Genomic DNA, 26,419 nt, shown 5'->3' with positions numbered 1-26,419 from the left:
AAAATGGCTTCCAGTCACAGTTTTATTGGTAATTGAAATTGACTGAGGATTATATGTTTTAAACTGCATTTAGAGATGGGGTCATGCCACAGAAGAACTATTCTAATTCATCCTGATTCACTCTTCCTGACAATCACAAGAGAAAGCTAGTCTGGAACTTTGGCCATCCCTAATCATCATCCCAGATTGCCTGGTAGTATGGATCTGGTCTTGTACTTTCTAATCTGCTAATTGCCTGCTAATTTTCAAAGGAGTTAAACTGAATGATTGCATCAGTACTTTCCAAGTGAAATCCCTTAAGCCAATGAGAGAGATGGAGCAGCTGATGTTGCAGCAAAGTAACATTTTACAATTTAGGCTAACATTGGCCAGCTTTCTGCTGTTGACAGGGGTTAAACCATTAAAACTCAACCCGTGTCGACTAGGTCTTTCATTTCCTCAACCACACTTATTTCTTCTGTTTTTCACCAGTGGTTCTGTTTAAATGACACAGTTGCTTCTCCAGAGATAATTTGAGGTGCTGCATTCACTGCTCCCTCGGGCACAAGAATCTAAATCGAATCGTGTATTGTGTGATGCCCTATCATAGGAATGGAGGAAAATAGTTACTTAGATGCAGCTTGATGTGGAATTGGACAATGATGAGTAGATGTCCATCTTTTTAAAAAACCAATATCCTAAAGGTTTGTTAATAGCATAACTCTGCAGTTCAGCCCATGCGGTTGCACAAAACGAGAAGATGGAGATGGTCTCACGAGGTCTGACTATCACCTCCGGCCTGAACAGCATGACTTATAGTAGTATGGTTTCAGTAAAGGTGAAGGTAAAGGAATTCAGGATGTATTAGTGGTTTTCAATCTGAATCCCATCCCAATGGGTTTCCTTTATCATTGTGTCTGAGTATAGAGATACAATGGATATCAAACTTCACACATACTTTGCAGGAACCCAAAAGATGTAATGTGAACAACTGTCTTGGATTCTTGAATAGCCTTACTAACCCTAGCTATTTTTAATCACATTTAAATATTTCCTGCCTGTTTGCTTACATTCACTTCTGACATGATAAGATATGGTCAGTCTGCATCAGAAAAAAGGTACGCTTTGTCTTGTTTTATAGACTTTCGGTCAAAGTTCTCTGAAACCACAAGAAAAGTTGTCGTGTGTCATTCAGGATCAGCTACTTTGACTCTTGTTCTTTTCTTTATAAAAGATTAAGACCATAACAGGAGCTAACTTCAGGATGATATGTAAAAAATTGAACTAATTCCTTAAGGATTTGTTAAAGATACAATTCCACATGGGAAACCTGTGTCACTGCTGCAATCCATTGATGTTGCACAATACAATATTTATTTGACACAGTAAAGCATGTTTATTCAGGCATTAGACTGGGAGAAGGCTGTTTTTCTGCTCTCTCATTCTCTTTCTGTAACAGCCATGACTTCTAGCACCAGGGTGTAGCTGAGATCTGGAGATGATACAGCCTGGTGGCATTATGGTGCAGAACTTTCAGGTCCATGTTGGGGGCTCAGGCACTTCTTGCACCACAAAGGCCACATTTTAATTGTGACATGATTGACCACAATCTTTATTTGATTTTTGCTTCTGCAGTATTGCACATTGTAGATTACATTTTCAAACTGAACAAGGCAGTCAGAGACCGCAACATCCCTCGACTTACCCTGACCTCCTTTCAGGGTATGTCGGGGTACCCTGAAAAGTAGTATCTGACTAGTGCATAGACTGGTGCATATGGAGAAGGCCGGTGTAAGACCATAGATCAAAGCTGTGCATAGTTAGATCAAAGCATTAGCTTTGATCTATGGACTTACAATTGCCTTCTCCCTCATCTTTCTATCTTATCCGGTACCTGAGAGTACAAAAGTTGAAATTTGACCGTCACCTAGGTTTCTCAAGGTCAAGGTCATCATCTCATTTTCATCCATTTTGCCGCCCAAGTAATCTACTTTTTGTTTCATCTTTCTATCTGCAATGGTTGCCAAGATATTTGGTGGACATACTAATGAATAAACAGACAAACGGACGAACACACCAACACCGAGAATTACATCACCGCTTTGAAGGGGGATGTGGACAGTATACCTTGACAATACTGTCATTTTCTGAGCAATGAAGCACCCGAAATTATGCATTTATTATGTTCTTCAATGGTCTTTGTAACCTGCTACTGAGAAATGTTGAGCTATATGGTGTCAAACAGTAATTAGAGGAATCTCTGTTGTATATAACTGTGAATAATGTTTAGAATCATTCATCTGACCTACTTAACAAGTTAGATGTAATTTGGTGTTAGCCCAATGAGTACCAGTGGTGAATGGTGTTACAATTTAATTATGCAATATGCTTAGTATTTATTGATTTAAAAGAAACAGCCTTGTGCAGAAGTTGCGTATTGGGACAGTACGCCACGACAACTGCTGCGCCTGGTCAAAAACAACACACCCTTGAATTGAAGCAAAAGCCACCTATTCATGGTCTTTGTGCTGTATTGAAGCAATTTTTTCATGTTGACCTGACAACAATCGATGAGTGACAGTGGTCATGGTGGAGGTACATGCTTTCTAGTTTTTTCTTGACAGAAATTAAACACTGATGCTTCAAAATATTGATATTGTGCATGATGAAAACTGTTAGTTGTATTTGAAGGATTCAAAGAACTCCAAATGGAAGCAGAGGAATAGGATTTGCCAGAATCAGTCTAGATGGCTGTTGGAAGTGGGAATAAAAAGGTTAATTTGATTCAACACAAAGCCAGATGAACGTGTGCTTTTCCTGCATGCCTGAAAGTTTGGATGCAGTATTTTTTTAATAAACTGTAAATCAGAAGCATTACTACAATTATATGTGCAGCTCACATTGTGTGCCATCTGTTTTAATTTATTTTTGACAAGCTGCTTTCTTTGTCAGTATTTGCTACCTTTTTGATTACCAAGTATGTTAATTTTATTTCCATGGTAGAAGAAAACATCATTTTGGAATGAATTTAATAGAATTTTCACCAATAATAAACTAGTGCACTATTCATGGCAGTGCAATGCAATACAATTTAAATTACTTTTTTTTTTACTGTATGGGACAAGAGAATGGAATCCAAAATTGACAGCAACAAAGCTCGAAATACTGTATCAACTCCTTGTGTTCAAATGTCAATACAGTGAGGATATTTGAATGGCATTGTTATTCAACAGAGTGGAAAGGAGCAAACAGCCACGGATGTGTCCAAGGCAACACAAATGAAGGTCAAGTCAGGTCTGCATGAGTTGAAAATGTTTCTCATTGAGATGTATGACTCCACTCCTTGAATGCAAGAAGAAGAATAAAACAGAGAGGTCACGATTGAAACAAGTTCCTAATAAGTTTAAGTTCAGTTCTGTTCTGAGCTACCACCAGATTAGACTGTCCGTATCGATAGTCTTCTATGAGGCCCAGATCAGGTGCAATAATAACAATAACTAAGTAGGTGGTATTGATGGGAAAAACCATGTATTTTTTGAAATCCATCCATCTATCCATCTTCTGGAAGACAAGTGCATTTTTTTGTTCGTATGTTAAATACGGTGTATAAAGTAACACTTGTTCCATTGGTATAAACAGTTTTCATTCATTAAAATAGTTCACACTACACTCCTCAACAGTCCCTGGATGCCCACACTAGACTGATGACATGCAGACTAAACTGCTTCTTGTAGTCATATGGGGCATAAAATGGCAATGACATAGACTGATTCTTCTAGAGGCCACCGGGCTGTATCCACAGCACACACACATACAAATCAGCTAACGGCTAACCTCTGGGTGCTTTTTCTGCTGTTGTGCTACAAAAAAGTCATAAAATTTGCATGAATAAAGGTAAATTCACTTTGTTTAAAATTTAACGCACTTTAATTTAAAAGAACACAGTGACATGAGAAACCCATTTGTCACCTCTTGTAGAATTTAATTCAGTTGCATGCCTGATTTGATTTGCTCACTCTAGAAAAGAAGTGGGACTCTTTGGCTTGAATGTTTGCCTGCCCTCACTGCAACTCTGCAGCATTTTATGCCGGGCAGATAGTGTTCTTGTTTGAACTCCATCAGGAGGAGCTGCAGGTCATGGGAAGAAGGGGTTTGTCATTAACAGTTGAGTTCAAGTTCAACGGTCCTGAGTTGGGGGGTGGAGAGGGTCCAAGCAGAGTTTATGGATGACAGTCCACTCATAAATATCAACATTTCACAGCAAGCAAGTGTGATTTTTAAATTTTATTGTCTTTTCCTCATTAAATGACTTTTTCAGGATTTGATTTTTATTCTGCAGCCTCTTTTGAAACCTTTAGTTGTCATCATTTGCTTTGAACACACACATGGAGACACAGATCCTTTTAGCTCTTTCAAAGCTGACACTGACTGCTGAATAGTATCACAGGTTATATAATACTAAGAGCTAGTTTAAAGCTGACACTGACTAATCATTACCAATCAGTTTAGTATAACGCACGTTAATAGCTGTTTTTGTTAATATAATTCAGTTCTTTCTACTGTACAAAGTCAATTCATTACAAGTAAAAAAGTCCTTTTTAAGTGCTGGTAAAGTAAAAGTACAAAAGAAGGCTTTCAGCAAAATACATGTAGCATAGAAAGTAGTTATCATTATAGTATTTATCAACCAGATTACCGTGTAAGCAGTAATCTGGTCTCATGACTCCAGCCAAGGGGTCATGAGAAGCTTAATGGGAACATAAAGAAGGTAAAGCAATCCTGATCCTGGTAGACAAATGTGGTTTGGGACTTTTTTTTACCATCATGTTAGATGAAGATGTGTATTTCTATTAGCTATATGTTTAAGTTTGGCAGAAACATTCAAAGAAAAGCCGCTCCAACCACTGCTGTAATGCAGTCGAATGAAAGTAGCATTTCCCTCTGAAACCTAGAAAAGTTAAAATAAAAATAAAAAAAGAATGGAAATTACACATCAGATCTGGTTATGAGTAGAATATAACCCTGCTAATTGCATCAGACATGGTTACAATAGCCATGTAAATGATTCATCTAACCGTGTGTGAGCTTTTAATTTGTACAATGATTTCCTCAGCTTCTAATATCAAAGCAAACAAATTTCCTCGAGTACAGCTCAATCAAAAACATGTCTGGTAACAACATTCTTGATTATGCAGGCTGAGGATGCGATGAGATGGAGATGTTCCCATCAGTACTCCTGACATTAGATAGTGTGTTCTGCTGCTGGCTCTCCAAGGTGAGCAAGAAGAACACGGGATGTGAGAGCAGATGTAACAGACTGTATCGTGAACTCCAATTTATTCCTGTAGGAAGCTTCATTTCAAGCCAAATGCTGCATTTTTTAATACTGACAGAAACGGGAATACCAGATGACAACATGGTTGCTCTTCTCGCTCTGCAGAGCAAAATTACACTTTATGTGCTTGAATTTTGTGAATGTTAGAGCAATTACAATTCATGGACGTTAGATAATAATGTGTTGCACATGACTCGGACTTAGTTGCTTTTTATTGCAGATTTATGGAAATTGCTTTTACTTCCAACTTGTACACTATAGTAATTCCTCGGTTTAGCCTTTTACTTTTCTTTAGGCATCACAGTCTACTTTTTAAGACTGTGATGCCTATCACAGTCTATCTGTGATTTAAGATAGAGACCTATCTCTTAAACATTCCCTCCTGAAAGGGCTTTTCAAGAGGAACAACTTCTGTGTTCACACATATGGTGGGGTCTTAACCAGATGAAGTTTTGATCTTTGTTTTGGCACCTTAGATGTTCAAACTGATAAGAGAATTGTGAATTTCCCAATTTGGGATCAATAAAATCTGTGTATCTGTCTGTCCGTCTGTCTAATGTTTTCCCTAATTATCAATATTTATATTTATCTTATTGTTATTAAACTTCAAATCATTTACACTGGTTCAACATCCTGGACTAACAATGTGAATTACCAGAAACTTAACTGAACAGGATAAGTTAGACATTTTCACTAGTGAAGAAGTATAAGTCAAATGTTTGTGACTCTGAAATAATATATTTCCAGTCAAATCTGCTTTATGCCTTTCTTACCAAGGTTTTTTCTTTTGCGGAGTTTGTGGCTTCTGTTGTTGGAAGAAGTCTGAACCCAAGTTAAAACAGCAAGAACCTTTAGGCAGAGGCCGGCACTGTCGAGATGGCAACGGCAAGAACTAACTTCTGTTGAGCCCTTCGGGAATTTGTAATGAGATTGGATCACTGAAATAAACACAACATAATTTGGAGAAACTGATATGGAAAAAGGGATTTTGGATGTTTTTCAATCAAACAATTAATCAAACAAGGAAAAAAAAACTTTTCTAGATTCAGATGTTGACCATCAGAAGCTTCAAGTCCAAACATCTATTAAGAAATTTTAAACAGTCTGAAAATAAACATTTTGAGTGGAATGAACTTATTTTTTCTATTACATTTAGTATTTACATTCATCTGAAAACGGCAATACTTTTGAATATCTGTAAACAATGTATTTCAAATTAAAAATTTCAAGGGAACATGTTTTCTCTCTGTTATGTTTTGCAAGGGGCCTTTTATTCTGCATGTTTATCTGCAGCTCTAATCTGCTTTTTTGTTCTCTTTACTTTGTTACTTCACTTTTTGCTACTGGAAGTCTATTCCGAGCTGTCAGAAAGACTATTAACACAAACAGGGCTGAAGTGTCTTCTTGTACCAGTGAACAAAAGAACATTTTGCGTGGACAAACATATCTGCTCCCTTTGGAAAATCTTCCTTTGAAAATCAGAAAGGCTTCAGGTGCAATTCCTCCCTTATTTGCTGTTCTTGTGTCATTTATCTGTCAGGAAAATGAAAAAATATTATCTTGACTCAGTCGACAAATTAGACCTATCTCTTGCTTCTATTGGTGTGTGGTGCTTCCATGGCACAACTAATGAGGTTATTATTGCAGTGTTCACTTGGTCTGGACTGGTGGTTTGACTTCAGGCTTCACACACTGTTTTGAAGTGAACTCATTTCTTTGAATTATGTAAGAAATGGTTCCCTTGCATAGATGGAATAACGATTCGACTCAATTACTGGGTATTGTGTCATAAAAGCCAAAGGACAGAAATCCCTTCAATCTGATGAGACACATGCATTCTTTGGATTTATGTATATACATTCAATATGATTACATCAGGTTCTAAATGACACAAGCAGTTGTTCTTTAATGGCTGCTGCAGCAAGTCAGGAGAGGAAATTTAACCCTTTTTCAGTTCAGTCATCAAATTAAAGTCAGCTGTAAAGGTGACTGATGTTTAAGTGCAGCCAGCTTGATTTAATATAAACTGCCTTATAAATTCTTAGCTGCACTGCTGTTCCTGGTGTACAGTATTGATAAAAATCCTGGGAATCTCGGCGAAGATTTTCTCATCTGAGAATCAATGACAATGTAATTGCATAGAAGCACTCCTGCCTCTAATTAAAAACTTGGATGGATATACTATATAGCACTCCCAGAGATCCATCATAGACTGTACATGAAGTAATTAAGCTCTGCATTAGCTCTAAATATTAAATGTATTTACTTTTCATAACCTAATGGAGGTTGTTTTGTTCGCCCTTCCAGTGGGAACAGATTCATACAAGAGAAATGACCCAGTCTGAAGTAAAAAGGAGACAATTTTATGGTTCAGTTGATTTATTGTTGTAGTATCCTTATTGATCAAAATGATATATTTTCTCTCGTTCTGTTCTTGCAGTTCATATCAACCTTTCAGCTGGCAACACAGGAAAAAGCTCACAGGTAAGAAAAACATTATTCTGTATTTTTCCTATGCAAAGTAGCCTGAAACTTGAGAATCAGTTTAATCATTCATTTCCTGGTCTGCTTGCCTCCATTAAAACTAATTACCTGAGTTGAGATTAATGACTTTTTTAAAAATATTTTTTAATAAATTGATTGCTTGTCTTCAGATTAGAAGTGTAATTTTCTCTTCCCTATAAATCCATTCACTCTTTCTTTAAGTACAAGACAATTTTGTTGCTGTTGTATTTTCCAAGCCTGCAGTTGCTGCTTGATAAATAATTAACATGTTGGGTTGCTCCACTTCTTCTCAATGTGAGAAGATATTGACAGTGAGCCTCCTGGCAGAGGTTCTTAGTTTCACAGGAATCACACGTTACTGTCTTTCTCTTTACTGATGTCAGCTGCTTCTTTCCCTGAAGAGGAAGTTTTATTCTTCTGCTGTGTTATTTTAAATGCATTCATATATTGCGTCACATAATAGGCAGATTGTCATCAACGATGTGAAAAAAATGTTTTCTACCAGGCACGCAATGATAGTGGTTTGCAATTTGAACAAGAGCTTCCTCCCTGAAATGATTGTGAGTCATTGTTAGAAAGGAGATCCAGTCAAAGCACTTTTTTTTCCTATAAAAGGGAGATTGAGGTCAGCTGCATCCCAGTGTGATAAAGCAAAGATGTTAATGGCATCCATTCAGGGGAAGAAATCTTTTAAGAGAATGAAGAGAACAGTGTTTTCATTACAATGGACACATAACCACATCCTGTCTAATGAAAAAAAAAGGGATTTCTGGTTGGTTTCTCTGGCTTCCGTTTGATTCTACACGGTTGTGATTTGTATTTTAATAGATATAAATGTTTTTGCTGACACATGGTTCCTGCTGCCTCTGACAGCTTGCAGGGGTTTATACCAGGTTTCCACAGGACACAGCCTGTGTTCCTTAATGCTTTTAAGATTTTCAATGTCACAAAATTTGCCAGGTTTTTCGTACACTGAGTAGAACCCTGCATTTGTACTCATGTTCATAGTGTGTTTTCCTTGTAGGACGCTAGTTTGCTGCACTCTTTTTAGATGTGTCGAGGCTGACCTGAGGAACATTAACAAATAAGATAAGAATGAATGGAATTGTTTAGATCATGAAAGCACTTCAATAATGCCCTGGACGGAGGCCATTTACATATTGCATATTGATGAAATATTTCAGAAGAGAACCAGTAGCTGAATAAAGTCATTAGTTATTGCTGTATTCATGTAGACTTGCTGAACTTCTTTCATGCGTGGCATATGTTGGATCTTTTTTATTTCTGTAGATTAACGCAAAAGACAACATCATTGGTCTCACCACATCCTATACAGGAGAGCATTCATCCTAACTAAAAGACACTCCGAAAACGTGCATAACTCTCAATTGATTTTATAAATCCACCTACTGTTACCAAAATGCACAATATTTTTGTTTCGCACGTGTCTCTAACATCAAACAGCTACACGTAGATTCAATTGAGGCTTTTGGGTTTGTTTTTTACCGGGCTTCTTAGAGGAATGGTAACGACAGTTAATGAGGACACAATAGCTTGACTGAAATGCGATTTGAACCATCAGTCTTTGCCTTCAAACCATTGTTTGATTGATTACTGAATAGGAGAGGATTCTCAATATGTCTTTCAACACCTGGGCTCTTCTCACCATGATTAAAATCTGGCAATGTCTTTGATATAGGTAGCACACTTCTCAGAATGCAAATCAGAAACAGCCATCGGGGGGTAGTGCCACAGTTTTATAAAAGGATCAATATATTTCATTGTGATTCTGTGTCTTGTTTGTTCTATCACAGTGGATGAAAAACAAGATTTTCCAAGATTTATTTAGGATTTGAACAGTTTGTTTGATCAGTATTTTGGGGATATGATATTGATGCAAAAGGCTTATGATATGTAAATCAGAAAACATGGCTGCAGCAGTAAACAAGTGTAATGTTCAGTGGCTGTCTTTGAACACAGTCCATCGTGGCTTGAATATGTAACAAGTTTGAGCTTTGAAGATGGCCTGAGGCATCTAGTGACTGACATTAGGTTGAACTTAGAGTTACTTTAAAAAGTTTGCGAAGGCAAATGCAGGTACTGTGATTATCCACTGCTCCAGGGCTTCATAAACAGCCTAAACAACAAGTGTACTAATATAAGGAGAAATACCTTGATCCCTTTCATAGACGAAACGATGCATGAGTACTGCACAGTGGGGGACATTATACACTGAAAGCATTGTACAAACCCATTGAATAACATTGACAATTTCTACTATTTTGTCACCATTGGAGTCGTCTCAGAATTCATAGGGACAATTTTAAAAGATTTTGAAGGACTTTACACTGGAAAGGTACCTTCACCTCTAGGCAATGTTCATAGATGTGAGAAACATAACAGCCAGTCCCACAACACACACAACGCACACAAGTATGCCTCCACTACTGCAGAAGTGATAGAAAAGCATTAATTCCTGTGAGTCACTGAGTTAATATAGCTTCACAAAGCTATATTATTCAAACTTTGTGTAGGGTCATCCTCAGGAAATGTAGTACAGTGGTACCTCTACTTATGAATGTCTCTACATATGAAATTTTCTACCTACAAAACGCTTCAACAGGAAAATATTGCCTCTAGTTACAAAAAGAATTTCGAGTTACAAAAGGGGAAAATACAGTATGGGCTGCTAATCGCAGCACCCAAAGGTTTCTCAACGCAACATTCTTATAGCTGCTCTGCTATTGGCTATTAACTAGCATCCTGGCATCCCATTGGCTAAGAGGGATTTCTGTGTGTATCTAGATAGGTGTCTATGCAGCGTCCTCGTCATTCGGCCCTCAACCCATGAAGTGTTCTGATAGTTTTACGTAAATATATTAACTTTTAGAGTATTTACTATGGACCCCAAGAAAGTGACGGAGAGAAGAGGAAAAGAAAAGACAAATAGTTTTTTTTACCGTACAAACAAAGCAAGAGATAATAAAATAGCATGAAAAAGGGATGCGTTTGGTTGATCTCGCCAAAGAATATGGCCACAATGCATCTACAATCACCACGTTATTAAAACAAAAGGACGTTTAAGGAGTTTAAGGCATTGCGTGGGTGGTTGGAGAAGTTCAAAAGGAGGACTGAAACTCTCTGTTGTTCGGCATCGTGAGATAGGAGCGCATGAACCAAAGAGGGCAAAAAACAATGAGGACAGCAGTTAAAAGGTAAATGACCATCATTTTTATTCTTTATTCTTTGTTTTTTTTTACATTATGCACAACTCTCATTTATTGTGTAATAATCTAATTGTAACATGAATTTGTTACATTTTTTGATGCATTGTCATGCTTTATAAAACACTTATGTCTGAATTTTGAGGGGCTTGGAACGGATTAGGGCATTTGCATTGAAAACGCGTCTCTACTTACGAAATTTCTACTCACGAATTTTCTTCCAGAACCAATTAATTTCGTAAGTAGAGGTACCACTGTATAAGGTGTGCTCCACAGAAAAAGTAACTCAGTCATGTTCTATTATGTCATTTTTGCACTAAATATCAGCCATGTAAACTTGTAATTGCAGGTAGGAGACATCAGCTCTAATTTGCCACTATAGCCAATAGCGTGCTGCACTCAACCTTGAGTGTCGTTCAGTTGTTGTCGTTCAGGTCCTCAAGAAGAGCTCCTACTTATCCTAACAACTCGCTCAGTTCAATTCATCATCTCTGATTGCCATCCTTTATTTGCAGGTTGTTGTGCTTTCTGCGAATGTCATGTTTCAAAACCACGTAAAGACTTTAATCTGTGCTACCTAAATGGCTCCCACTTCATGCAAAATTAGGTCTCCTCCTTCTACAGCATCTACTCACAATGAGTTGAATCACAAGAAAATTGAACTCGAAGAGGAGTCCTGTAAAATGGAAGTTTAAATTATTGTTTCAGTTCTGCAGTGACGGCTGAGATGAAAACCCTGCAAGAGTTCTGCCAGTGTGTATCTGAAGGTGCAGCTGCAACTGGGCACAGCACTCAGAGCATACTCATGTACATCACCTTTGTTAGGAAGCTTGCTGTGACATTTATATGCATAAAGAATTAAGGACAATATGTTTCCAATTTTTCTTCTTTTTGGTTACTGTTTTCCTGAGATAAAAACATCAAAATGTTACTTCACACATCAGATATACTGTCAAAAAAAACAAGGTAATGTTTAACTTCTCTTGATTTTTAAGAACTTTCTGTTACTAAATTGTTCCAATCACTTTTTTCAATCATGTTTTTTTCTTTTTTAACGACGTTTTTTTAATTTTAATCTTTTACTCAGTAACCAAATCAGTCAGTGTAAAACCTATTACCAATTAATTTTGAAGTTGATCCAGAAAAACAGTGGATCCAAGAGGGTTTTTTTTCTAACTTTTTTAAATATAGTGAGATATGTCTCTGGAGATTCTGAGTCAACCAGGTCATCTTAGTTTTCTGGACTTGTAATAAAAGCTTGAAGAAATTTCACCTCTCAGTCAAGAGACTTTCTTTACTGAAAACGCAAAACATCTTTAAAACTTTCTTACATGTTATTCAACACAGATATTAGTATAGTTACTTTTTTATTGTCTCTGTTCAGCATAAATTCCCTGACGAGCTGTATTATGCTGAAATCTTGAATACATCTTAAGAGAGAAGCTGTTAAATTTTTCAGTGGATAGTACTTAAGTGGCAGAGCCACGGACACACTTTTTTTTTTACATCATTTGTGTGTGTGTGTGTGTGTGTGTGTGTGTGTGTGTGTGCGTGCGTGTCTGTGTGTGTGGTTGTGTGTGTGAAATTGCTGTTTGACCAAGTTATTGCAGGATTATGCAAAAACAACTCAATGGACATCAGCTAAAGTATGTGTAGGGGTGGGGAAATGGTCAGGCAAGCGAAACAAACAGCTGTTTGTTGTGTGCTATCATAAGCTCCAGATTTAGATCACAGCAAATAAACGTGTACTAGAGAGCAACTACTTTTCATCTGTAACCCACACAGTTAATGCTTTGCAGTGTTATGGCTGACATCTGGTCAGAAGCATCTCTAAATAACTCACACAGCAAGCCCTGGTTGTCCTGTTGCCAAAGGCGTCCAGATTTGGATGTCTGTCAACAGTTTTGTACAGTTTGGTCACCCCTGTTGAAGTTTTTTTTTTTTTCTTGTGCTTGAAAAAACAACTACGGTATATGTGGTCTTTTGATCATGCCCTGTTGAAGTGTTTTGCTCTCTGGAAAACTAAAACAAATGAAAAAAAAATATTAACTCAACAACCACAAGGTCACTCAAAAGAGAGGGGTATTCATGCTGAATTAATGTAGGCAACAAAAACATCATCAAAGCTTTATAGACTTCAAAATATATTTCAGAATGAAAAAAATATACTTCCTTCACTGGGAAAAAAATATTTTTCTCATCCAAAAAAATAAGCCTTCTTCTCAGTCTTGCTAGATCACAAGGCTGAGGACGCAAGGCGGCCAAGACTCAAAACTTTTTCATAGTTTTTAGGTGTTGTTTTTTTGTTTTCTTTTTTTGTGATGTGATGTTTTCTGTTTTGACTACTTTCTGCTGAAAAATTGACAGATTGCTTCTTTCGAGTTATTAGACTTGACTTATACCCTAACCCTAACTCTAGCACTTTGGCTTTCAACCAAAAATGAGCCTTCAACACTGGTGTTTGGTTTTTCCACATACTTATTTGTGATGTTCACATCATGTGCTGCACAGACAATAGCTGAGCACATCAGGAGACAAACTGATTTAATTTATCACTCAAAAAACAACCAAAAGAAATCAATAAAAAGACATTCAACAATCAAACATTGGAAAACAATATGGAAATATGGCATTTGTGTGTCATGCTTCTATTTTTTATGCTGCCTGACAACAACAATTCTAGTGATTATTCCAAGAAATGTTGCTCAAATTGTTTCATGATAATTGAATAGTAATTTGTTGATGATCACATCTAGGTCCGCCACAGGCCTAGATTTGATTTCTCTTGCACCCTTTGTGTATTTCTGGTGCTCAAAGTCCTTCAACTCTTCTGTAGACATCACATTTTTCTCGCACATGCCAAAACTCATAAACCATCCAACCGTGAATCATTCTTACTATCAGTGAACAGTGAGTTAATGTGAGCTGACAGGTCACTCACATCAGTGGAGCGTCTGTGCCCTCGGGGATTGAAAAATTGGGTAGGGCAGGAGCTTCCGCTTCCACGAATGCATGTGAAGAGCTTCCAAATCAAAGGCAGCCTTTAGATGGTTGTCTCTGCAGGTGTCCCCGATTACATAACAAACATATTAAGTGAGTTGTGGCCATCCTGAAGGAGTTTATACATGTTCAACAGTCAAGGAAACCTTTTGCCAGTGTGGGCTGATTAAACTACGAGAGGCACAATCTTTCTGTCGTTCTGCATCAGCGCTGGAACGCCTTAGATCAAAAGTGCTCAAGGGATGTTGAAACTAACCCTTTCTGATAGACAGCTTAGACTCACAGCAATTCCTTTTTAACACCTATGGGTGCCTGGTTCCTACTGGAAATGGCTGACAGCCTGCTGTCAGATGGGATTAAGGAAAGCGTTACCTGTGTGCCGAAGCATTAAGGGACAAAATTAGAGGAGTTCTGTGTGCTTCAGATGGCAGAAATGGGCTTTATCCTTTCATGTAAGCTAAATACCCTTTCTCAAAGGTTATTTAGTTTTTGACAATGTCGTCTGTTCTCCACAAACCAAATAGCTCTCTAGAATGATTTGGTTGCAGACCAAGTAAGTTCCATGTGTCGAGATCCAGTAACTGGGCACTTCAGTGTCTGTTTGACCTCCTGGGAAAACATTGTGACACTTCTGACCAGGAAGGGATTATCAGTGAGTTCACTGAGGCTGAGCTTGTCAGACTTTCACAGTCAATTCACATGAACACTACATGACAGGAAGCATCATTCTCTTTGAATGTTTCATTACTGGACAATGTGTACAATCCCCTCGGAAGTCAGTTTCTTCTGGAAAAACTCAAAAGCTGCTACCGAATCATGGAGTTTGAAGATCAAGGAAACTGGAGAGCTGTTTATCTCTTATAATTTGAAATTGAGGTTATTTAGATGTAATGTCATGTCGACCAGGACGGCCAAAAATTGAGCAAACTGTCTGGCCTTATCTTTTTCGGTTGTGCCAAGAACATATTTGTCAAATCTAATTATCCAAAAAGCACCGTGCAACTGCTAAAGCCATGTAAGGTTTCATCTAAATAACACCATCGTATTCTGATATGCATCCTGTACAAAAGAAGAGTAGTGAAAGGGAATTGATTGGTTTTTTCCCCCCTAATTTGTGTCTTACATTTCAATTAGATGTGTTTCCTACAGTGCAGACTTACTGCTAAGCTCTGAACCAATTCATTTCAATGTCCTTGCCACAGACACCTGGGTGTAAGTATGGATAGCTTCATAGTGACATTTAATATTCCTACTTTAAATAACCTTAACAACTCAATGTAAGTTAGACACACTGGCCTTGTGGCACTTAATGCAGAGAGTTATCAACAAGGGCTGGATTTCACATCTCTAATTATTGATAATGTAATTTGACTTACTGCCTCACTTTACTAAACATACCATACAAACCTACAAGACAGCATGTATTAACAGATGAGGTGTCTCTACTGGGGTGGTTACATTGTGCCTGTTAAAACGTTTTAAATAGACTATCTATACTTTCCCATGATAGTCAAATGGTCTAGAGGGCCAGCTAGACTGCAATCCACTTCAGTGACATCAGTCATCCATGTTTCCATTTTTTTAATTCATGCTTTCTTTAGCATTACTCTGTATGTGGTTGTTTTGGCTTTCCCCTCAATTGATAACAGGCTAAATTGATTTCACTTAGAATTAGTCAAAGGTGTTTTCACACATGTGTAATGGTAAACAGAACAGTTAAATGAAAATTTACTTTAAAAAAAGTAGGAAGGCATAAAAGTATGTTCTGCAGTGATTGCAGGCGTGTTGCTGTATCGAAGGCGAGGGGATAAAATGTGATTTCAGAGGTCTTGGCTGAGTAATAAATTGATGAGTTTGAAGCATAAGAGAACAAAAACCCCATCACACAGTTACAAAAACAAAAATTCCATAGAAGGAATTTACAGTTGTTGATCACCAGGCAAACAACAACAGTAAAAAGCAATCTGCTGTACTGTAAATGACCATTTGTATGTCATCAATTGGCTTGACCGATGCTCTGCATAATGATGACGTGTCGTGGAAAAGATTTTTAGCCAACCGTGTCTGCTTTTCAAGCGAGGCAGGGTCTATACTCTGCCAAAACAGTCGTCTAATTGAAATGGAGGCGAAGGTCTTATTTTTCTGAACTCATGGTCTGTATTACAGCAGCTCATTATGTGAGGAGCGTCTGAAATCCACTGAACATTAAAAAATGATGAATAACAGTCCAGTGCTGAGATTTCTCATTAAAGCCTCATTAAAACCTGCTACGAAAAATTACATCTTATTTAGTCATGCAAAATCATGTCACAGACACTCATGCACGCCTCACAAACACAGGCACAGTTGCGCATTATATCATTGTCATTGGTAGCTTTTCTCCAAACACTTGATTCATCACACTGGATAGATCGATTTATTTTGTTTGACAGTGGCAGCTCAGTGATTTGCTGTCAGTGCAGCTTCCTCTCTGCCCGAGTCTAGCTGGAGGAGACAGTGAAGAACTCATCATCTGCCACTGTTCCATTACAACCATCATGTTCATCCGGGGAAAACCCTACGCTCACGCTGCACTCTTTCCTGATTATGTGACTCTTCTTTTACGATTAGGTTTATATTTATATTAACCTCTGGTTACATAAGTTTTGTTTTTTTTAATCAAATTGGAGAGACTTTATAATTAATTGTCTGATAATGAGTCTGATTCTCTTGGCTTAATAGAGGCGTGTTTGCCTAAGGTGCTTTCTCCTCAGCTAAGGAAATGATTTCAGTGGAGTAGTTTTTCATAGGATGAGACAGAAACCTTTTGGGCATGACTAATGCTACTGAGCCTAATTATATAGATGTCTTACATCCACTGAATTAAATCATATTGATATGATATTGTCAGTCTGCGTATATTTCTGTCACACCTGAAAAACAAGACAACCCCACAGATGGATCAAAATGAAAAGTGTAAAAAAAAAAAAAAGAAGACCAAGACCAACAAATGAATGGTGTAGTCATGGTAGCTGCAGGATATCAGTCATGTGGTAGGAACTGACACATTCTTTTTTGTGTTTATTATAACAATTGCTCATATTCTAAATGTTCTTCAGTAAGGTACATATTTCTGCTAAACTCAGTTCCCACATAACAATCACATCCAATCCCAGAGTGAAGTTATGACAGTAAAAGTCTTTGAATGCTGCATCAGCACGTCAGGAAAAATAAAAAAAGATCTAGTCTGCAGGAAGTTCTAAATCAAAACAGGCCTCAGTTGCTCTTGAAATAGTCCTACCTCTCATATTCTCACCTTTTCCCAAGTTTGAAACACATCCTCTGAAGCTCCTCCAAGTATAACTAGCTTGGGATTGATTTACTCGCTCCTCCATGGTCTGCGGTGAGCACCGACCGACAACTCTGGGGGTGGAACAGCGTTCAACGTTTTAATTGAGCCAAATGCAAAGAGCTTAAAATGCTGAAGGCACAAAACCCACACAATTAGGAAAGAGTAATGATGTGCGGTATCACCCATTATTTCTCCAAATAACCCACAGGGCGTTCCATATTTAGCACTGCTAAGTCTTAATTAGCGATTAGGAAAAGGAAATGGAGTATTTAGCAAAAATGTACCATCTTCACAAAATCCATTTTTGACAGTTTCTACATCTTAAGTTAAAAAAAAAAGCAGTACAGGTCACTATCTGAAAATGTCTCTGTTGGTGTTTTGATCAAAAACCTTCTCTGTCTTTACAGAGCCATGATGATCTGCATGTCATCCACAACAATCAGCTGGGTAAGTTCCGCTTTTCTGATGAGAAAAAATAGAAAATGAAAAGGTAATTCTCATGACTGCAGCACAAAATACTGTATTATAATGATCTTCACATGTGGGGCATCAATTCAGCACTTGGTGAACACAGTGAAGGGGGAAGCAGACTCCCAATTTGACTGCATTTGAGCAATGATAGGATTGTCATGTCCTTTTAGCAATACTGTAGCTATAATAGCTGCTCTTTGAAATGAAAATGAGGCAAACGACATGTTTATAAATTAAATATGTACTGGCTTTAAAAAATTTATTACTGTTCTTAAGTATTTATTGATTTTATCACATAGATATACAAAGACATACAGACCAGTTCTTTACAACTAGAAAAGCACATGAACATTCCCAGATTAGGGTTCCTCAGTGTTTCTTTTTCCATTTTAATACTGTCCCATCTTTTTATCATTGTCAGAGGAAGCAGGAATTCAATAAAGAGAGCAAATTAAAAGATCTCATACACACTGCAGGGGGCTTGTAGTATGAACTTGGGGAGGCTACAGAGGACCACGGAAACAGTTTTTTGGACATCTGCCTGTTGTTCATTCAACTAGGTCACCATAGACACAAAAGCTCACAAAAGCAGCTTCATGACGCTCTCATTTGGCACCTCATTGCAGGGAGGAAATGCAAACAGACAGCTATCTGAAAAATGGAGCTCTGCTATCTGGCACCGCCACAGTAATTCCCTTTGTCACACCAGAAAAGCTCTGCGTGCCTGCAGAGAATATTGTTAGTGGGCAGGAATTCAGAAGATGAATAAAGGACGCTAGACTTTCTATTGTTTTAACAATAGAGCACAGCACATATCAATAATTATAACTGGCTTGTTTATTAGAAAAGATCTGCTGACTTTTTTAAAGGCATTGATTGTCATCATTCAATGTTTCTTTAGAGGGAAAAGATAGTTCCAAAGATAAATAGAAGGCTCTGTCATTTAAGACTGATTCGGTCTGAATCATTTCAGTGCAGAGTTTGTATGTTTTCTCCCTGTGTTTGTGTGTGTGTGTGTGTGTGTGTGTGTGTGTGTGTGTGTGTGTGTGTGTGTGTGTGTGTGTGTGTGTGTGTGTGTGTGTGTGTGTGTGTGTGTGTGTGTGTGTGTGTGTGTGTGTGTGTGTGTGTGTGTGTGTGTGTGTGTGTGTGTGTGTGTGTGTGTGTGTGTGTGTGTGTGTTTGTGGGCTCTCTCTGGGTCATCCCAGAGATCCAAAAACATCAAATTTAGGTGAATTAGTCACCTTAAACTGACTGTAGGTGTGAGTCTGTGCGTGGGTGGTTGTTTGTCTTTTGTGTGACTCTACAATTTGCTGGCAACGATGGATGGATGGATGGATAAAAGGTGTTACTAGATTAAATCATTACACAGTTTTGATTTTCGTTATTACATCTTTAGAGCTCACAATACATTTTCTTCTAATACAAGTTGTCTTTTTAAAAGTGATGTGTCGCACCTCAACAGCATAGAAAGCTGAAACCTGGCTAAGTATTGCCTACTGAAATGCCTAAGGATAAGATTTCATTAATGCCAGCCACAATATATAGAGAGATACCTGCAATGTTAAAATGTGTGCGCATAAAAAACAAGCACTGATGCAAATGTATTCCATCAGTGCCCAGGGCCACAAGTTGCTGCTGAATGGAACATAACCTCCACAACACAATCAAGAAATAGCAGAAATACTCAATTTTCCACATGTCTGTTTCAACATTTTTGTCCTGGTGTTCTTTGTAGCTCCACAGCTCCTGCATAACGCTTCCAGACAGGAATATAATTCATCATTTCAAGGGCTTATTCAAAAAAGTATTATCTTTTGCAGAATAACACAGACAATAAGCTTTTTGATTATGTAGATATTTGGAAGTCTAATCCAATCCATTCAGTGGGTTCACTTCATTTCCACTCATAATCTGCAGAGGAAAATGATATATGTGTGTGTGTGTTGCGTGTGTGTGTGCGTGTGTGGATGGATGGATGGATTATTTATAGATACATGTTTCTAGTAGATGTTTGGCCCTGTTCAGTGCCATTAACATCGCTGTTCTTCTATGAAGCAGATTAAATTAATGTGTCGGACTTTTGTCCTCCCTTTTCATTGTGTCGTTTGTGAAACAGGCCCCTGGTGAATAAAAGTAAAAAAAGAAATAAAATGAAAAATTGTGGCCCTATTGCTGGAATAAAAGCTGAATAACATTTTATTCTCTGCAGCCAGTTTTAATTGTAGTTTTCATGAGGTGCATTTTGGGGCGTTGTTGCCAACAACATGCTGTGAGTAAAAACATTCTTTAACAAGCATTGAAGAAACAATTTATTTTTATTTCTGTTGAAAAAAAAAAAGACAAATTGGTTTTTGAATGATTGAATTCGAATCAGTATATGACAAGTATGATCCTGACTGATTTTAAAAAGTATGAAGTAGAAACGAGGGGTTTAAAGTTGTTGGGTTTTTTTTACATTCTGAGACTCAAGGGAGGCAAAGTCAGGAAATTCCATTAGCTATTATTGGTCAATCTGCTTATGTTCTATGTTCCCTTCATTTTATTTCCTTTCCTATTTGGTTACTAAATCCAGATGAGTGTTTAGATCAGTCTCTGTAAACGAAATATTTCATTTCCTAGTTTTAGTCCCTACGTGTGTCCAGTTATTCGTAGATTCATATATTAATCTGGAATATGTTTGGCTGTTCCTTGCAAGGAGAATACTTGTAATTATGTAATTTACATTGTGTGAATTGGGAGAGTGCAAAACTAAATTAGCCATTAGGATTAAATTTGTCTGAAACTTAATTGGTTTCCTGTTTCAGTTTATGTAAAATTGTGTTGTTTTGAAAGTAGCACTGAAATCAGTACTACACTCCGTGTTGTTCAGTGTTGATGTAATGAAAAGAAAGAATGACCCAAAGGTTTCATTTCATTTTTTTGGGGAGAGAGAAACCAGCAAGCAGCAGATACTAGAAACATTTCCAAAAACTGGGGTATACTTTTATTTTCTATCATTTAATAGTTGCAGTTATCAGGTGTTACTTCAGAACACCAAACATGTTTCAGCATTTAAATCACATTATCACTGAAGCCTTTCTTTCATGGTTGTTTTGAGCGCTTGAGTAGTGGCTTTATTTTATCCATCTATTATTGTTTTATTTCTTTGTACATATGGCATAAATATTTGTTTCATACCACAGGATAATCCTGAATAATCCAGGATAATCCCGCTGTATATTGCTATATGAGGTGTGATATCATGGATCTTTTCAAACAAAGCTTTTCAGAAATTAGGAAAACAGGTGCAATTTACAATCATTTTTTAAATAATAATTTAATGTGTAATAATAATGTAACTGTGATTTTCACAGACAGTATCACAGACTGTATTTTTCACAGACTTTTCTTACATGTGGCATCTGTGTGTCACTGTGTTTGTCTTACAACTGCTATGACATCTATGACTATGACTGACCTTAACCTTATGCATCTGTCACTAACACACACACACACACACACACACACACACACACACACACACACACACACACACACACACACAAACTATTCTCTTGTCTCCATCTTCCTTTATTTCTCCTCTGGTTTGGTGTCTCGTTTCACTCTGTCTCTCAGCCCCCTCTCAGCCTTCTTCCACTTTGTTTTGCTTGGAGATATTTATGCTCTGACATTTTCACCACTTACCTGAAAGTTAGGCTCGTCGTGTTCCCTATTGATCTTTGTCAAGACAATTAAAAGTCTATATTGATATGAAAAGGAAGCTGATTGAAAATAGTTTGGGTTGCTGTGTGACACAAGCATGGGACTCTCTAGATGATTGCCCTGAGGAGAAAGTAAATGATTTTTTCTCAAGCTAAATCAAGCAGTTGGTTTAAAAAGATTGTACTAAAGTTAGACTTCCAAATTGAATATCACAGGGTGTCTGTAGTCTGGTTGTTCAATCTTAGTGCTTTCTAGTGTGACTGTCATGCCTCGTTTGGTCAGGAAACTGCAGCCTGATCCTCTTCAGTCTCTCTGATGTACATTTTCTGGATGTGAGGATATGATGGATGGAAAGGAAAATTTAAAGGGTTGGTTTTAGGCTATCTTGTATCTGGTAGTCTAATGATGTGAGTCCTTAGGATGATCACACCATCACAATCAGTTGTTGCCTGCAGATTCAGACCTGCGGACTATGGAAATGAACCATTGACATTGTACATCCCTCAGTATGAGCCTGGCTATGAACAATTCTGGATTTGTCATGGCTGTCTCAATTGTTCCCACAACAGTGGCTCTATTTGCAGATTTCTGTCCCTTTGGACATTTGTCACTGAAATTGCAATATTGATCCACTCTCCATCTGTATGCGAGTCCTTTTCCTTTTACAACTCGATTCAAATCCTGCTCGCAAAAAAGCATCCGCATGTCCATTTGTGCACTGTCTGTCCCCTCGCCGTGGACATGTTTATTTAACTGTGGGAATGGAACTGTTCCTGCGACAGCTCTGGTGACTGCACACACCTGCTGTGTGAAACTGATGGAGATGGCAGAGCTGCATGAGTGCCTAGAGGTCAGCCTGCTTTCAGTTCCTTTGCCACTTGGCACCACCTGCCATCCTGCTCCGAGGAAGTGTCACGGTCAATTTGTGTCAATGAGGTGACAACGCTGCAGGGCAGGGCCACAAAAAGAACACACCATCTACATTCAATAAAAGCGATTTACGTTACCCTCCAGTATGTGTGCATATACCTAGAAATACAAAATGTGATTGACCATATTATCAATCCGACCTGTGGCCCGACTGAGAGGAAGTGAGCTCACACAGTACTCAAATCCTTCACAGAGGGTTTGCAGCAGACCAGATGGTGATGGCCTTTATACAGTGGCTTCATGCATAAGAAAGGAATCAGATCAGTGAGAAAATGAAGCTCAATCCTCCTGAGTCTCATTCCATCCAATATATTTCAAGGCAGATTTTCGTTCTTTCTATAGAGTAGTCTCTGTGGAGTGCTGTGTAAGTATAGGGAGATGAATGAGCACTAGACACTAGATGCTTTCTAGTCCCTTCAGCTTAGCAAAATAAAATCATCTGTATTGAGGTAATCGGGACTTTGCCTTCATGCCCCAAGCAATCTTCAGTTACTTTTTAGCCATATTGTCAGGCAATCCTTTCATAATTCAAGTTAACTACTAAAAAAACATGTTTTTTGTTGTGTTTGGCAGCAGGAGACTGCTTCATATCTTTTTGCTAAAAATAACAAAATAGGTTAATTGATAGTGTCGTTGAATTACAGCTATTGGTATCAGAGGAGTTAAGAGTGCTACATCTAGAGTAATGACCATTGTGAAAACTGTTACTGCAGAGTATGAGCAACTTCCCATTACAAAATTCTAGAAACTACAGTGTAGAAGTCAAACAAGAAATCAGAGTTAATGTATTGTGCTTTGAAATTAACAGGAGAAAGATAAAGAGCCACACTATTTTCTGTGTGAAGCAGTGTGTTGAAATAAACAGGAGCATGTCATTAAGAGGCCAATTATCACAGTTGTAGTGCTAAACTGCTATAGCAATGCATATTTATCAGTGTTTTCAGGATATTAGCATATTAGTATGCAGACATTTGGTAAATAGCGCTTCAAACAGCTCAGGGTCATGACAAAGTCAAGTAAAATAAAAGGGAAACTACAAATTCAGGTTAGTCATTACAGCATGCCTGAGATGAACTATCAGTCTTCATCGTATTTTAAAGCCGTCCATCTAGTGTCTGTGAGAACCTAACTTGATAATCATGAATGTGGAGTTCCTAAATGGACATAGAACAAAACATGAAAGGTAGGTTGCTGTTGTGGATCATTTCACCTGAGGACAATTTTACACGTCTCCTACTTGGCTTACATCAAACATTGCAAAGCTCACTGACTATTTAACTGCTGTTTAACTAATTCCATTTTAGCTTCAATATTTAGAATTCAGCTAATCATTTAGTCATCTACCAAAACCCCGTCAGTACACATAAGCAGCACAAGCCTAAACCATACACACAATAGTGGGTAGGTGCATTAATTGCGCCTTACACATGAAGGTGATTTTAACGTGACAGCAGGACAGGGATGGTAGAGGTAAAGAAAGAAGGGCATTTTAACAGGATTCTTCTTTCCCTCACTTCTCCCTGTTGTTTAGTGATTAATTGAAAGCCATTAGTGTGACACCAAGGCCATTGGATTCAGTCTTAATTAGTTTCTTTTTACCCCTCATTCTCCTCTGCTTTGACAAGAGGTGTGCATTATCTACACAATGGGGGATTGGCAAACTGCTTATCTGATTCTGCTGTTAGCCTCATGCAGCTGGTATTATTGCTGCTCTGTGCAGTAACAGGAGGCTGGTACCTCACCTGGGGCTTTTAACGGCACTGCTTTATTTGAAACCAGATGCACACACACGTACAGTACTCACACAGTCATTCATTTAGCAAACTCAGCAGGACATGTAGAGGTGGTGTGGCACTATAATCTCACCTCTCTGCACTCACTCCTGGGGAAGAAAATTAGACCTCTTTCCACAATATTTTGTGCTATTACTCCCGACATTATTGAATGTAAGATATGACCAAACAAATGTAATATGTGTATGCAATTTTTTTTTCATTTAGTAAAAATATGAAAATTCTATCATTCAGCTCTGATTTTGTGAACAAATACACTGACCCTGAATAAAGAAGCTACCAGCTGTAGGTTTTGGGGTTTTTTTTGTATTTCAAAGCATCAAAAAACATCTAACCCTCTTGAACCTGTTGAAGTCTGCAGTGGTGAGCTGCATCTTGAAATGTGCACCAATGGTCTAGAATGCTATATTCTTCAGTTAGAATTTTATCCCAGGATTTTTCTGTTTCACTGTGTGCAAAAAGTACATTAATGCCAAGGGGGATCAAGTCATATTACAAAAATAGTCAATTTCAATCCTGAACAAGTGTGCCCTGAAAATCAAAAGGTAATTTTTCTACAAGATAATTCCCCAGCACACAATATCATTGTCATCAATGACAACGACAACCTATCCCATCCTAAAATGTACATAAACAATACAGTGTTGTGTAGTGTTAACGACTTGGCTTGAATTTCTTAAAGGAAAAACAAATTATTACAAAAACACGATGAATCTAGTTAGCCCCTTCCTTTTGCCCAGAAGTTCAGCTTAGATGTATTGGCTGATCTTGAAAAAATATCCTCCCTTCGCCAGGACTCAGTATAAATGGGATCGTTGATATAAAGGACAAAGAGAAGCAACACACCCACTGACACTTCATTAAAATTATCTGACACTGATACTGTACTCTGACATAGTGTCTGTCCATGACCTTACTGCTAATAGCTAAACTCTGTGAGGGAATAGGTTCTAAATGTAATCAAGGAGTAGGCAATCCATCTAATCCCGCCATTGACAGCGCTGGCCACTCCCCTCCTTCCTTGCACTGCTTTTTCACAGTAATTCCACTGGGAGGGTTAGTGACCTTTCAACGATGTCTGGTAGTTATTTATGTTTTTAAATGTTAAAATACTCTTAGCCAGCAATTTTCACAACACTCCCTGGGACAAACCCCTTCTGGTAATCATTTTTTATTACATGGCGTACCCTTTATGACTATATTCTGTAAAATTGATTCGGTGGCTAATTAAAGATCAAGTGAAAATCGTCTGGCACAATGCCGGCAATTTTGGTTTGAGCTCAAATTAATGGAAAAATGGACACAAGCTCGCTACATCCACTGGGAAGCTGCCTGTCATAACAGGAAGACTCTGACATCCCTCCTGCTCTTCTTCTTACTCTACAGCTGGATGTTGGCTCCTATTTCTCGGTTCTAAAACCTTGAAAGGACTTTTTGTTGTCACTGTCATTCCAGCCAGGTGCTGCAGACTTCATTTTGATGTGATGGGCAGCTTTAAAGATTTATTGGTTGTCAAAAGTAATTGGACAGGGCCGAAGGCAAAATTATGCTTTTTTTTAAATCCATCACCCCAACTTGTATGGGATGGTTTTTGATTATACTGGTCATGAGATCTACAGGTTTCATATAAACTGTTTGTGCAGCTGATGCCATTATTCACTGAGCTGTGTCATTATTACATCCCTGCAAATGGAATTGGCATGAAGAGAGTCTGCGACAAGCAATAGAAATGTGTTCAGCATAGAAAAAGTCTGTATAGGCTGCTTTTAAAACAACCGTCTTTAGCCGAGAGACTATTCATTAACCCTAATATACAGCAATGATGCAGCACTCAGGTGTGCTTGCAGTGTATTAGTGCCATTCTGCTGGCAGTGGACAAGCTGTCTGTCCTTGGCACAATACATCTTAGACTTTTTTTCTGCTAATCTTCCATTAGTAACACAGCCTGGACTGTGACATTTGCATGCTCTCCCTCCAAGCTATTTAAGCCCTTAATGTGCTGGTTATTATCACCAGGCTAATAATAGAGATTAGCAATAGAAGAAAAAAAATCACCTCAGTTATTCCGAATGTGGCTCTTATCTTCTCTTGTTCTCAGAAAGTCATTGATTGTCATTATCCCTTCTCTCAGCATGACAGAAGTCTTGAA

General features: G+C 38.0%; 1 protein-coding gene across 2 annotated transcripts in view; it reads left to right on the top strand.

The window, feature by feature from the left end:
- The window catches only part of b3glcta (beta 3-glucosyltransferase a), a 58,314-nt gene that overhangs the window by 3,726 nt on the left and 28,169 nt on the right, over positions 1-26,419 (top strand). For both annotated transcript variants that reach the window (XM_068318095.1, XM_068318094.1), the window contains exons 2-3: positions 7,755-7,798; positions 17,782-17,821. In XM_068318095.1, the coding sequence (XP_068174196.1) occupies positions 7,755-7,798; positions 17,782-17,821 (84 nt within the window). The remainder of the gene's footprint in view (positions 1-7,754; positions 7,799-17,781; positions 17,822-26,419) is intronic.

This window comes from Antennarius striatus, chromosome 6 (assembly GCF_040054535.1).
Source record: "Antennarius striatus isolate MH-2024 chromosome 6, ASM4005453v1, whole genome shotgun sequence".
Lineage (NCBI taxonomy): Eukaryota > Metazoa > Chordata > Actinopteri > Lophiiformes > Antennariidae > Antennarius > Antennarius striatus.
Note: the sequence above shows the minus strand (reverse complement) of the source record. Positions and strands in the feature narration are given on the sequence as shown.